This window comes from Hyperoodon ampullatus (genome assembly GCF_949752795.1).
Source record: "Hyperoodon ampullatus genome assembly, chromosome: 4".
Lineage (NCBI taxonomy): Eukaryota > Metazoa > Chordata > Mammalia > Artiodactyla > Ziphiidae > Hyperoodon > Hyperoodon ampullatus.
Window position 1 is genome coordinate 34,872,864 of NC_136917.1, and position 14,792 is coordinate 34,887,655.

At 52.0% G+C, this 14,792-nt stretch overlaps 1 protein-coding gene across 1 annotated transcript in view; it reads left to right on the forward strand.

Moving 5' to 3' along the window:
• The window catches only part of RTBDN (retbindin), a gene marked incomplete at both ends in the record, with an annotated part of 11,898 nt that extends 5,716 nt beyond the window's left edge, over positions 1–6,182 (forward strand). The window contains 5 exon segments of the mRNA XM_079703881.1: positions 3,825–3,999; positions 4,536–4,602; positions 4,717–4,827; positions 5,373–5,469; positions 5,955–6,182. Of these exon segments, the coding sequence (XP_079560007.1) occupies positions 3,825–3,999; positions 4,536–4,602; positions 4,717–4,827; positions 5,373–5,469; positions 5,955–6,182 (678 nt within the window).
• Positions 6,183–14,792: the final 8,610 nt, after the last annotated feature.

The window sequence follows — 14,792 nt, forward strand, 5'->3', positions numbered from 1 at the left end:
CCTGCAGCCTCCGGCGACGAATCAGGCCCGAATCGTCCATGGCGGCGGCGACAGAGGCTTCGGCCCCGGGGAGGGAGGTGGGAGGCGGCGGCAGGGGCGGCGGCGGGAGGCGGGAGGCGGGAGGCGGGAGGCGGGAGGGAGTGAGAAGCCGCGGGGACCGCGGAGGCGGCGGCGGCGGCGGCTGGGGGGGGGGGGGGGGCAGGGAGGTGGCGGGGGCGGAGCAAAGTGGGGCGGACCCGGCGTCGTCACTGCGTCTGGGCGCCCGAGCCCGGCCTCAGCCAAGGCTGCCCGCGCTGGGGGGGTGGGGGGAGCGGACAGGCGGAGGAAGGAGCCTCCAGATGCCCCCAGGGAAGTCAAGGTACCGTGAGACCCCTGTAGAGACACGCCAGGGGAGAGACATGCTCATGGCTAGACTCCCAACCCAAGAAACACCCCAAAGGAGACATTCTCACTAAAATATATTCCCTATGCAGACAACCTCCTCCCCGCAGTGACCCCCTCAGAGAGACACATTCCCACGGGGAGGTAGCCTCCACAGGGAGGCCCTCTCCAATCAGGAACTCCTCTCACCCTGAAAATCATTTCTAAAACAGATGGTCTCTGAGGGGTGACGCTTCCTCTCAAAAGCCCACCCTCCAAAGAGGAGACATTTCCGTAGAGAAAGATCCCCGCGGGTGATATTTCACTTGGGGAGCTTGGTGAGGTTACCCTCAGTGAAAGACCCCACGAAAGCCATATTCTCTATGGGAAATTGTCCCCACCCACGAGACCTCACATCCCAAGGAGATACACTCTTACACAGTGTGTATTTGCACTGAGGAGACCCGTCCTTAAGGGAGAAGCCCCCTCCGAAAAACATTTACGTGCTAATACCACCCCCCTTCCCTAGCGATCCCCTCCCTCATCGTCAGGATTAAGAAGCCAGGCCAGGCTGGGCCGTATTTATAGGAACGATTAGCTGGTGGCTGGGGAGGAGGGCAGCCGAAGCGATTTTCACCACTCCCCCGCAGTGTTCCTGCAGCTGAGGCCAAGCCAACCATGCTTCCCCTAGTTGTAGTGAAAAGCGTCGGAGACCTCCCCACGCCAGTCTTGGCACTGGAGGGCATGGTGGGGTGGGGGTTTCCCAAGGGTCTCAGTCCATAACTGTCCCGAAGACTCTGGAGGGCGCGGTCCCTGGGCGGGAGCGACCCCTGTCTGTCAAAGGGGGCTACAGCGAGGTCTAGGTCCCGGTGTTCCCCAGGCGCTTGTCTGCTCATCTCTGCGCCTTTGCCTGAGTTGTCTCGGTCTGTTTCTCTCTGTCTCTGTCAGCATGCTCGTGTTGCCATATCGCTGAGTCTGTTCCTCGCACTTCTCTGTCCAAGGCCGGGAAACCGCTCTTGCCGCCCCCTTCTCCCGCCGGCTGCCGCGGGAGCTCTCCGTGGTACTGATTTCTAGCTCTCCTGTCCGTAGTGCTGAAATATGAGCTCAGGTTGGGGGCGGAGGTTAGGGGAGGGGAAGGGTTATCGGGAGGCACAGCCTAGAGGCTGGACAGATAAGACCCAGGAGCACCCTGGACTACCCCAAGATGAACCGGAGGAAGGCTAGGTCCACTGAGTACTGGTTGCTGAAGCCTCCAGGACATCAGTGGGTGCCCTTAGAGGGGCCAGGAGACAGTGCCTCCTGATTAATTTACTCAACAGGTATTGAGCACCTACTGTGTGCAAAGTAGTATTTTGGATTCTGGGAGTACATCAGTAAAAGAGACAGACAAAAACTCTGCACTAGTCCGAGAAGAGAGGGAGAGAGATTTGTGGTAGTAGTCATTGCTCACAAAAACACATATGCACAATCTACAAGCACAGGCATGCACACACACTGTGCAAACATACACACAAACACGAAAGTACCAACACATGCTCAACAAACAGACTCGCATATACCCATTCACACACCCTGCAAACACATACTCCACAAAAACACATATTCTGCAAATACACACACATACACATACTCAGCAAACACAAACTCACAAACACATGTAATCATTTGCAAATATGCAGTTAGCACATAGACAAAGAGAGTCCTATGTAAACACATAAACACAGAATACAAACACACATTCAGCAAACACAGAAACACATTCACATAAACTCACATTCTGGAAACACACATGCAAACATGTACTTAGAAAACACAGACATACACACACTCGGCAATGCAGGCACACACAAACAACACATACAAACACTCAACAACACAAGCACACACTCATCGTCCCCAAACCAAAAGAAGCTCAGCTGCACACAAACTCTTGTCCAAAATACAGACACATTATGCTCCCAATGCGAAACATGGACACACACACACACACTCACATACCCACTGGAGGGCTGTTTTTCTTTTCTTTTCTATTTTATTTTATTTTAGAGGGGTGTTTTTTCTTACTGGACTCCCCCACTAAACTATCAGCTCTATGAGGGTTGAGATTTTCATGTCTTAGTCACTACACTGCATCCCCAGAATCTGGCACACCCTAGGTGCTCAATAAATGTTTGTTGAATGAATTGAGGGAATGTTTGCAGCGACACAAATTCACAGAAATTGCAAAGGGGCACACACACACACACACACACATTTCAGGTGGAGTCCCACACCCTCTCCACACATGACAACACCTCTTGTTCACTCATTGTCAACATTCATGGTCAATAACCTTTGTCCAGTGACCTATTCACAATATTTTTGCAGAACATCTATCCTCATCCTTCATCCCCCTCCCCTTAATTTATTATCTGACTCTTACTCAACTGGACACGCTTGGCTCTTGGAACACTTACAGACCTCCTTAACCAGATTTTGAACACACACACACACCACACACTAAAGAGATGCACATAAACATACCGTCACACAACAAACACACATACCCACTCAGTACACACACAGACACAAAACACATCCTCATCCCCCCCACACACACCCTCATCCATCTCCTCACACATATACAGAGTTTAAGCCACAAGCTCAACATAAAGACAAACACAAGGATATATACACACCAGCCTCAGATCCTCTGGTCTTTGGTCAGCTGGAGCAGAGGGCGGGGCGATGGGAAACCCCTCCCCTGCATCAAACCACGCCCCTTTCAGCTGTTTCCTGGATTTGACCCTGAGGTGTCTCAGCAGTGCCCTAGACTCCAGTCCGGCTAACAGGTGAGGGGTGGCCCGAGGGGGCAGAGATGGGGAGGGAATTGCCTTGTCTTCACAGATCCCTAGTTTCCCCTGCCCTGGGGCCTTTGGATCCCACTGGCAGAATCCGAGTCCTGCCACAGCCAAGCTTGGGTCCAGAGGTCCAGCCCTGGGTGGCAGCCCCTAAGCTGATTGTGGGCCGAGAGAAGGTGACCATGAAAGGGGCCAGCAGGGATCAAGAGGGAGGGAGGAGACTGGGCAGAAGAGAAGGAGGAATTACTGGACAGAAGGGGGGATTGGAAGATCTGGGGAGGTCCCTTTAGAGGACGGAGGAGGTTGCCTGAGGGCCCATAGGGTGGGAGATCCCGCTTTGGGTCGGAGTGGGGGGGAAGGGAACCATCGTCAAACAGGGGTGGGGACACTTGCACCTGAAGGGATGGAGGGGACATGAGTCTGATGGGGGGGTTCCTTGGTCAGAGACAGACCTTGGTGGCCCCCGGGGATTTGAGGGTCCTTGGCTATTGCTTCCTCATCAGCTGCCCATTCTCTGCTCTGCCTGGCACTGTCTCCTGGCTGCGCATCAGGACAGTGCCACCCTGAGCTACCAGAAAGGGACAGCTGAACCTCACCTCGTATCCCAGCTGACGCTTATCTCAGGTGGACATGGCCTGCAGGGGTTGCACTCGACCCAGGGGCCTGGCCTGGGCCCTGCAACTGACCCTGGCATGGATCCTGCTGGGGGCTTGTGGAGGGAGCCACCCACTCCCAGCTAGATCCCAGAGACACCATAGGCTGGCAACCAATTTGGGCACAAGCCAGCTGCACCTGGCAGGTAAGCATTCCAGACTTTGCCTAAACTCTAACAACCAGAAACCCCAACTCAACCATAACAATGCCAGAATTTCCTTTGGAGAGGGGTTTAGGGTGACCGGAGGAGGCACCTGGGTCTAGTGGTGGTTAAACAGCACAAATTGCCTAGGTTCAAATCCCAACTCTGCCACTTCATAGCTGTGTGACCCTGGGCAAATCACTTAACCTCTCTGAGCCTCAGGTGGGCCATTAAGAAAGGAGGAGAAATAATAGACCTACCTCATAAGGATGTTGTAAAAGAGTATATGTAAGTATATGAGAATTTATATCACCACCAGGGATGTCATAAATGATAAGCTGATTGTGATTAGTGATTTTTTCTTGAAGCTCCATTTGCATCCCAAGCGAAGAGTCTTTAACTTTTATGTTTGAGAAAACATATATAATTGGGGTCTCCCCGTTCAGAGGAACCCCAAGCCTTGGTTCCCCAACCCTACCTGAGGATCCAAGATGGCAACTCACTGGAGTCCCCTTCTCCATGACCCTCTTGTCCCTCAGAGATGAACACACCAGAGGCATCGGACCCTGGGATCGTCTCAGAGCGCTGTGGGGAGCTGAGCCCCGGGTAAGTACAGCCACCTCCAGTGTTTCCTTGTGTTCTTTGCTCCAGTTGCCCCGACCAGGGGACAGAGCGCTTGCGCATCTTGACCTATCTGGGCCTGTCTCTCCCGATGTCCAGGTGTGAATCCTTCCTGGGACACCTCCAGGTTGCCCTCCGCAGTCGTTTCCACCTGCTGCTATTGGGGGTACGCCAGACACAGCCTCTCTGCTCGGAGCTCTGCGATGCCTGGTAGGAGAGGCGGGGCGTGAGGGGTGTGGCCTATGGCTTGGGCGGGGCCGAACGAGGGATCTGCAGCTTGATCCTCCGTGTGCCTGAAGGGGCGTGGCCTGCGTCCAAAGTCGCCAAGGTGTACAGGACGAGGCCTGGTGTTTAGAGGCTAGGTAGAAAGTGACGGGGCCTGTGGAGGACCCGCTGCTAAGTACGGCAGTACGGAGGACTGGCCTTCCATGGAGCTGGCTTTTTTTTTTTTTTTTTTTTTTAAGGGGAGGGCCTCTTGATTGAAAAGAGAAGCTAAAAGGGTGGGGCTGGCCTGGAATAGATGGTCTGAGGTCGGCAGGGATGAGGCCTGAAGTGACAAGGCCCTGGGTAAGTTTAGAGAATATGGGGCAGGCTGAAATCTGGGGGGTGGCTTTTGTAGGAGCGTGGTTCTAAGAGGCGGTGCCTGGATCTGGGGAAGGGACATACCCGGGGCAAAGCCTTGGAGAGCAGGAATCCCACTAGGACGTGGCTGCGGAGTCTTTACCCACCTTCCTCTCTCCACACACCATCCCCAGGTTTTCCACCTGCGAAAGTGATATCATCTGCAGCCCGACTTGGCTCCCACTCCTAGAAAAGAGGGGCTGCGAGCCTGGCTGCACCACCTATGGGCAGGTGAGTATGAGACAGAGGAAGCAAGGAAGAGACTGATACTTCCCCTCACTATGTCCTGGGTTAGCCCGTCTAGGTCCCAGAGTCCGGACTGGCACTCCCAAGGCCCCCACTCCCATCCTTCCTGCTTCCACGGCCCAATCTCCATAGTAGGATATGCCTGTAGCCTCCCTAAGGCCCACTGAGTCCGGATTTGCCCTCCCCAAAGGACGGTCTCTGCTCGAGGCCCGTCCACAGTCCCCCTGGAAGGCCTAGAAACCCGAGTCTCCTTCTCCAAGGCCCCAGCCTTAATCTGGTTCTCCCCCACCCGAGCCCCCTGGGACCCAGTAAGAACTCGCACTCCCCAAGGCCCCACCCCCACTATGGCCCTGCCCCCCGACTCCCGGGAGGACCTAGAGGTGAGAATTTCCTGCCCTAAGATCGCGCCGCTGCCCCCAGGGTATCTGGACTCCACCAACTCGGACCCAAACTTCATCCCTTCCCGCCAGACTTTTGCTGACGGAGCGGAACTTTGCCGCTCGTTTCTGGGCTACGCGGTACCAGTGGCGGATCCTGGCTCTGGTCACTGCCTCAACATTTCCATCTCGGTGCTGCCGCGTCCCAGACACGCACGGAGGGCCCGGGAAACCACTTTCCGGCGCTCCCGACGCCCTCGCACCTGGATCCTGGACGCTGCGAGCAGCGGAAGTGGCAGTGGAAGTGGCAGCGGCCCCTAGGGGGCGCCTGGCCTTGAATGGAAGATGCGCTCCCTCTCCCCACCTCCGGCCCCGCCCTTCAAGACACCCAGAGTCCCACCCCTGTCCCTCTCTGCCTTCTAGTTTCCAGAGTCCCATCCTTCCTCTCTGGGGCCCCAGAGATTCGCCCCTCTTCAGATTATTTGAGAAATAACCCAATTGTAGTTCACTGTTTTCCTCACCCCCTGAATAAAGTCGCCAGTTAGAGCACGTGATGTGGCTGCTTCTTGGGGGAAGTAAGTGGAAAGGAGAGTTGCCAGAAAGTGATAGTTGTCTCTCAAATCTTCAGGTCCTAAAGTTAGCGACTGATTCACAGGAGCATGTAAATGAGGGCTTGTCTACACCCTGGAGCATCTGTCACAACTTGGAATATCCAGGTGTCAGAAATGGGGAGGGGGACTTCCTGGTGGCCAGTGGTTAAGAATCCACCTGTCAATGCAGGGGACCCAGGTTCGATCCCTGGTCCAGGAAGATCCCATATGCAGTGGAGCAACTAAGCCCGTGCACCACAACTACTGAGCCCACGCGCCTAGAGCCCATGCTCCACAACAAGAGAAGCCACCGCAATGAGAAGCCTGTGCACCGCAACGAAGAGTAGCCCCTGCTCACCACAACTAGAGAGAAAGCTCACACGCAGCAACGAAGACCCAATGCAGCCAAAAATTAATTTAAAAAAAAAAGACACCACTGGGCCTGTTTAATCAGAGGCGAAGGCCATAAAGGGTTTCTGGAGGTCTGTACAAGTCCGGAAGCTTCTTGGTAGGACTGGTGGCACAGTGGGAGAGCACACCTCCTCTCCTTGTCAGTTCCTCTTCTGGACCCCTCCCCATTTTTTAAAATTTATTTATTTTTGGCTGCGTTGGGTCTTCGTTGCTGTGCACAGGCTTTCTCTCTAGTTGCAGTGAGCGGGGGCTACACTTCGTTGGGGTGCGCAGGCTTCTTATTGCAGTGGCTTCTCTTGTGGAGCACCGGCTCTAGGTGCGCGTGCTCAGTAGCTGTGTTGCATGGGCTTAGTTGCTCCGCAGCATGTGGGAATCTTCCCGGACCAGGGATCGAACCTGTGTCCTCTGTGTTGGCAGGCGGATTCTTTTTTTTTGCAGTACGTGGGCCTCTCGCTGCTGTGGCCTCCCCCATTGCGGAGCACAGGCTCTGGACGCGCAGGCTCAGTGGCCATGGCTCACGGGCCCAGCTGCTCCGCGGCATGTGGGATCTTCCCGGACCGGGGCACGAACCCGTGTCCCCTGCATCGGCAGGCGGACTCTCAACGACTGCACCACCAGGGAAGCCCTCAGGCGGATTCTTAACCACTGTGCCACCAGGTAAGTCCCAAGGGTGTCTTCTTCTTTCCTTCCTCCGCTTCTCCCAAATGCCATTCCTGGACCTAAAGCAAAGGACTGACTCAGATTCAGGATTTGGGTTGTAAACACTTACACTGTAACCACTGGACCTCCAGGAAAGTCCCATGTAAGCACTACCCTTAATCCTCCTCCTTATCCACAGGCTCTAGGAGAACCAGTTTCCTCACCTTGAAACAGGGCAATATCCCTTTTAGTTCTGTTCAATAGAGCGAGATTGGTGGATGCCTCGTGTGTCCAGGCACTGTGCTAAGATAGATAGATCAGGCCCATTCCCTGCCCTCAGTGAAGGTGAAATAGCATAAGAAGCAAAATGTCCCACTGGGAGAGTAGTAGACAGGCATCTTTCAGATGCCAGAGACAAACTCAGTTCAAAGTGCCTTTAGCCAAGACAGTGATAAGCTTCAGGAATGGCTGTCTCTAGGTTTTTAAATGATGTTACGAGTCTATCTGTATATATATATATTTTTTCTTGGCTCTACTCTGGGACAGGATGTCCTCACAGTAGCAAAGATGGACCAGCAACTCCATGATTTTATTGATTAAAATGGGCCTATTTCTCTGTAAAACCAGCAAAATTCCCGGGTCCGGCTCTCATTGATCCAGCCCCCTCATAAACCCATTACCAAGCCAATAATTGTGTCAAGGGGCATGCTGTACTCTCACTGGCCTGATCTGGGTTATGCTTGTACCTAAAGGTCCATGGTGGGGTGAGCTCCATCTGAACCACATGGACTGATGATGGAGGAGGGGTGTTCCCCCCAAAAGAAAGTCAGGTGATGAAACCAAGAGAAGGGGAAGGAGTGCTGGTCAGGGAATCATGATACACTGACCACAGAGACTGGTGGTTATGACCTTGACTCTGTAGTGTATCTACCTGGGTTCACATCCCAGTTCTATCATTTACTCACTCTGTAAATTTGGGCATGTTGCCCAGCACTTATGAGCCTCAGTTTCTTCATGTGTAAAATGGGGATAATAATTGTTCCTCTCATACGGTTATTGGGAGAATCGAATGAGTTAATGCAAGTTGTTATGGTTATGCATCACTGTGTAACAAACAACTCCACACTTAGTGGTGTAAAACAACAATCATTATCTTTCATGGTTCTGGAGTTTCCCTGGGCTCAGCTGGATGGCTATTGTTCAAGGTCTCTCATGCAGTTGCAGAGAGTGGCTGGGGCAGAGTCACACTCACGTATCTGGTGGTTGGTACTGGCTCTTGCCTTGAACATCAGCTAGGGCTGTCAGCCAGAATAACTACACGTGGCCTATCCCAGTGGCTCGGGCTTCCTCATAACATGGCGTTTGGGTTCTAAAGGTACATGTCCCAAGAAAGAGAGCCAGGTGGAAGTTGTCTCACCTTTGACGACCTAGCCTTAGAAGTCAAACTGTGCTGGAATTCCCTGGCTGTCCAGTGGTTAGGACTCAGCACTTTCACTGCTGGGGCCCAGGTTCAACCCCTGCTCAGGAAACTAAGATCCTGCAAGCCAGGCGGTGAGGCCAAAAAAAAAAAAAAAAAAAGGTCACACAGTGTCACCTCTGCTTTCTATTCACTAATGTAAGTCACTAAAGACAAAAGGGAGGTGCCCTAGACTCCACCTCCTAATGGGAAGGATGTCAAATACAAGGCTTAGAAAGTGCCTGGCACGTAATTAACACTCAATAAATGCAGACATCATCCATGATCACTGTTGTTGTTGATGATGTTTTATATGTACTGTTATTGTGACAAGGAGGATAAGCAGGTATTCAAGGAAGAGGAGTGAGGTAAACCTTTGAAGGAGCTCCAGGCAGACGACCAGAACACAGGGAAGGGCATTTCAAGCAGGCCTGAAGATTTCAGGTTCTGGGGAACTGCCAGCTGCTCAGAAAGCCTGGAACAGAGCATGGGAGCTGGGGTCAGGTCACAGAAGGACTTGAATGCCTGGCAAAGCACTTGGACCTGTTGATAAGGGGTATGAGAGCCATGGAAGGTTTAAGCAGGGGAAGGTTCATCAGACTGACACTCTTGCTTGCCACTTACAAGCAGGTCTGGGGGAGGGTGAGACTGGAAGTGAGGGGCACCAGTAAGGACCTTGGGATGAGAACTGAAAGACGGGCAGAAGGGGATGAATGAGAGGGAGTCAGAAGAATAACCCACAAGGCTGTCCTGAGGAGAGTGGGAGTGATCATTTGAAACTTTCAAGAAGCAGGGGTTGTTTTCAACCTCATTTGAAATAAAACCCTGGGGATCTTTGGCAGGTTTGGTGTGGGACCCTGGACTTCACATTTCTTTCTTTCTTTTTTTTTTTTTTTTGACTCACATATTCATTCTTTATTTTCCACCCAATTCCATCTTGTGATTCTCTTGGTTCTCTATCACGGTCTTAGGAAGGTTGTCTCAGTTCCAAATAGCTGGACTCTACATTTTTTTTTTTTTTTTTGCGTTACACGGGCCTCTTACTGTTGTGGCCTCTCCCGTTGCGGAGCACAGGCTCCGGACGTGCAGGCTCAGCAGCCATGGCTCACGGGCCCAGCCGCTCCGCGGCATGTGGGATCTTCCCGGACCAGGGCACGAACCCGTGTCCCCTGCATTGGCAGGCGGACTCTCAACCACTGCGCCACCAGGGAAGCCCCGGACTCCACATTTTGTACTCCCTGGTGAGCTTGATGCTGCTGGTCTGGGAACCCCACTTTGAATAGCCAAGGATCCCTAGACTTTTGTTAGAAGAAATATTTGCGAGTTACAGCTTTAGGGTACCCACTCGTTTCTGCTTGTCACCAGATGGGAAGAAAGAGGCGAGCAGTTTCTCCTTATCTTTTTTTTTTTTTAATATTTATTTATTTATTTTTGGCTGCATTGGGTCTTAGTTGCAGCACACTGGATCTTCCGTTGCGGCACACGGGATCTCTTGTTGCGGCGCATGGGCTCTCCATTGCGGTGCACGGGCTTTTCGTTGCAGTGCACAGGCTCAGTAGTTGCTGCATGTGGACTGAGTTGCCCCTGGCATGTTGGATCTTAGTTCCCCAACCAGGGATTGAACCAGCGTCCCTGGCATTGCAAGACTGATTCTTTTTTTAAATTTATTTATTTATTTATTTATTTATTTTTGGCTGCATTTGGTCTTCATGGCTGCGCACAGGCTTTCTCTAGTTGTGGCAAATGCGGGCTACTCTGTTGTGGTGTGCAGGCTTCTCAGTGCGGTGGCTTCTCTTGTTGTGGAGCATGGGCTCTAAGCATGAGGGCTTCAGTAGCTGTGGCTCACGGGTTCCAGAGCGCTGGCTCAGCAGTTGCGGCGCACGGGCTTAGCTGCTCCGCGGCATGGGGGATCTTTCCGGACCAGGGATCGAATCGTGTCCCCTGCATTGGCAGGCGGATTCTTAACCATTGTGCCACCAGGGAAGTCCCTGAAAGACTGATTCTTAATCACTGGACCACCAGGGAAGTCCCTCTCCTTATCTTACCAAGGCATATTCCATCAGCAGTCAGAGGGCCTATAATTTCAAGATGAACTGTAATTTTAATAATTCTGAGAGGGAAAGAGGCAAGTCTGAGATACTCTGCATATATGGCATAGAAAACGGCAGAATTACAAATGGAATCAGGTTCTGTAATGTGTTGCAACTATAGTGACAACCACAGGCAGAGGTATGAATAGAAGATGGCTTTAGGTGGGAAAATGGGGTGGTCCTGGCTCCTCCCCGAGGTCTGCCCTCATCACCTCTGCTCTAGGGCCTTCTTGTAGCCAGGTACTCTCATCTCAGGGTCTCTGCACTTGCTGTTCCCACCGCTTAGAACCCCTTTACCCTCCTGTTATCTGTTCCACCCCTCTCACCCTTCAGATCTCGACCAGTCAGGTCCTCAGTCTCTATGAGCCCCAGGCTGGAGCTGGCCTCCCCATATGCACTCCAGGGTCCCTCTATCCTCAATGGGAGGTTTGGGACCCTTTCTGGCTGGTCAGCATGGGCTTCCCCATGTCCAGCACAGGACACGCATAGAGTGCAGAGGTGCTGTCTCATGAACTGAATTGCACCCATTGCCCACCCCCCAAATTCATATGTTGAAGTTCTAACCCCCAGTACCTCAGAATGTAACTATATTTAAAGATAAATCTTTAAAGAGGCAATTAAGGTAAAATGAGGTCCCATGAGTGGGTCCTAATCCAATGAATGGAGTCCTTATAAGTAGAGATTAGGACACAGACACACACAGAGGGATGTGATGACATGGGAAAAAGATGGCCATCTACAAGCCAAGGAGAGAGGCCTCAGAAGAAACCAACTCTGCTGATACCTTTATCTTGGACTTTCAGCCTCCAGAACTGTGAGAAAATTAATTTATGTTGGTTAAGTGCCCCAGTCTATGATATTTCTTATGGCACCCTTGGCTGACTAATAATACACACTCCATAAATACTCCCACAATGCCCTGGGTTTCTGTTATCAGAGCATTTATTACAAAGTGAAGAGCCATTCTCTCTTCCTTTCCATTAAAATCTCACTATTCTGGTGACTTCCCTGGTGGTCCAGTGGTTAGGACTCTGTGCTTCCACTACAGGGGGCACGGGTTTTGATCCCTGGTTGGGGAACTAAGATCCCACATGCCGCATGGTGTGGCCAAAACAATTAATTAATTAATTTAAAAAATCAATCTCACTGTTCAGGAGTTCCCTGGTGGTCTAGTGGTTAGGATTCAGTGCTTTCACTGTTGTGGCCCAGATTCAGGGAACTGAGATCCCGTAAGCCAAAAAAGAAAAAAACAAAAAAGGGAAATAAAATCCTACTGTTTACTGTTCAAGTCAAGGTTGTGGGGGTAGGGTCAAGAGTGGGGAGGATGGGAGGATATGGAGTCTCTCCTTACCCCCAGGTACCAATTTTTGAGTCTTTACCCCAGATATCCCATTCCCCTTGCCACAGATTACTTCAGGCATAGACATGTCCTACTTTCAGCTAGGAAGGGACAGGGTGGCTGCTTGGAGATGAGGCCTTTGGAGGTTGGGATGTGATGTCTGGAGCTGTTGCAGCCATACTGGCACGATAAGAGGTAAAAAAAACCCACCAAAATTGGCAAAACAGAAGATGGATTAAAAAAAGTGTCTTTGGGGCTTCCCTGGTGGCGCAGTGGTTGAGAGTCCGCCTGCCGATGCAGGGGACGCGGGTTCGTGCCCCGGTCCGGGAAGATCCCACATGCCGCGGAGCGGCTGGGCCCGTGAGCCATGGCCGCTGAGCCTGCACGTCCGGAGCCTGTGCTCCGCAGCGGGAGAGGCCACAACAGTGAGAGACCCGCGTACTGCAAAAAAAAAAAAAGTGTCTTTGATGTTGCTGAGCCACCTGACTTCCAAACTTCTCATGGAGTAAGATAAACCTGTTCTGGTGCAGGCAAAGCTGTGAGAGACACAAGTGCTCACCTATTGCTCATGGGAGTGCCATTGAGTACCAGCCTCCACAGAGGGGAATTTGGAAATACCTCTCCAAATTACAAACCACACAGACCCTCTAACCCAGGAAACCTACCCCTGGGAATTTTTCTACAGACAAAACAGTGTGAGAAATGGTGGCAAACCTGTCATTCCCTGCTGTACAAGTTTAACAGCAAGATGGGGGGCAAATCAAGGTCTATTAAAAGGTGTTAAGGGCTTCCCTGGTGGCACAGTGGTTGAGAATCCACCTGCCAATGCAGGGGACATGGATTCGAGCCCTGGTCTGGGAAGATCCCACATGCTGAGGAGCAACAAGGCCGGGCAACACAACTACTGAGCCTGCGCTCTAGAGCCTGCGAGCCACAACTACTGAAGCCCGCATGCCTAGAGTCCGTGCTCAAGAGAAGCCACCACAATGAGAAGATTGCGCACCGCAACGAAGAGTAGCCCCCACTCGCTGCAACTAGAGAAAGCCCTCGCACAGCAACGAAGACTCAACGTAGCCAAAAATAAATTTTTTAAAAAAGGTGTTAAGGGGCTTCCCTGGTGGCGCAGTGGTTGAGAGTCCGCCTGCCGATGCAGGGGACACGGGTTCGTGCCCCGGTCTGGGAAGATCCCACATGCCGCGGAGCGGCTGGGCCCGTGAGCCATGGCTGCTGGGCCTGCATGTCCAGAGCCTGTGCTCCGCAACGGGAGAGGCCACAGCAGTGAGAAGCCCACGTAATGCAAAAAAAAAAAAAAAAAAAAAAAAAAAAAAAAAAAAAAAAAAAAAAAGGTGTTAAATAAACTATAGGACAGTCACACCACAGAGGAATCTGCAGCTGTAATGGGAACAAGGAAGGTTTTTAGACACCTATTTGGAATTATCTCCAAGATATATGTGGTAAAAAGAGCTATGCACACTACCTAAGGAATACTTTGTTTCCATTTGTGTAAAAAAAAAAAAAACTTCAGTTAAGATGTATCTGTATGGGCTTCCCCGGTGGCGCAGTGGTTGAGAGTCCGCCTGCCGATGTAGGGGACACGGGTTCGTGCCCCGGTCTGGGAAGATCCCACATGCTGCGGAGCGGCTAGGTCCGTGAGCCATGGCCGCTAAGCCTGTGCGTCCGGAGCCTGTGCTCCACAACGGGAGAGGCCACAACAGTGAGAGGCCCGCATACCGCAAAAAAAAAAAAAAAAATGTATCTGTATGTATGTTTGTAACATGCCAGGATATCTCCAGAGGACCTAGAAGGCACCTGCTATGGTCTGAATGTTTGTGTCCCCCCAAAATTCATATGTTGAAATCCTAACCCCCCAAAGAAGATGGTGTTAGGAGGTGGGACCTTTGGGAGGTGATTAGGTCATGCGGGTGGAGCTCCCTCATGAGTGGCATTAGTGCCCTTATAAAAGGGACCCCACAGAGATCCCTCACCCCTTCCACCATGTGAGGACACGGCGAGATGGCAGTCTGTGACCTGGAAGAGGGCCCTCCCCCAAAGCTGACTCTGCTGGTACCCTGATCTTGGACTTCCAGCCTCCAGAACTGTGAAAAATAAATATATATTGTTTACAAGCTGCCCACCCTGTGGTATTTCGTTACAGCAGCCCACAAAGGACTGAGACACCCCAGTAAGCCCACCAGGGTGCTGCGGGTAGGATGGGAGGGAAGCTTCTCAGCATACTCCTTAATTCTGCATCAAATATACCATGCATTTAAAAAATCAAATCAGGGGCTTCCCTGGTGGTCCAGTGGTTAAGACTCCGCACTCCCAATGCAGGGAACCCAGGTTCAATCCCTGGTCAGGGAATTAGATCCCGCATGCCGCAACTAAGATCCCGGCGCAGCCAAATAA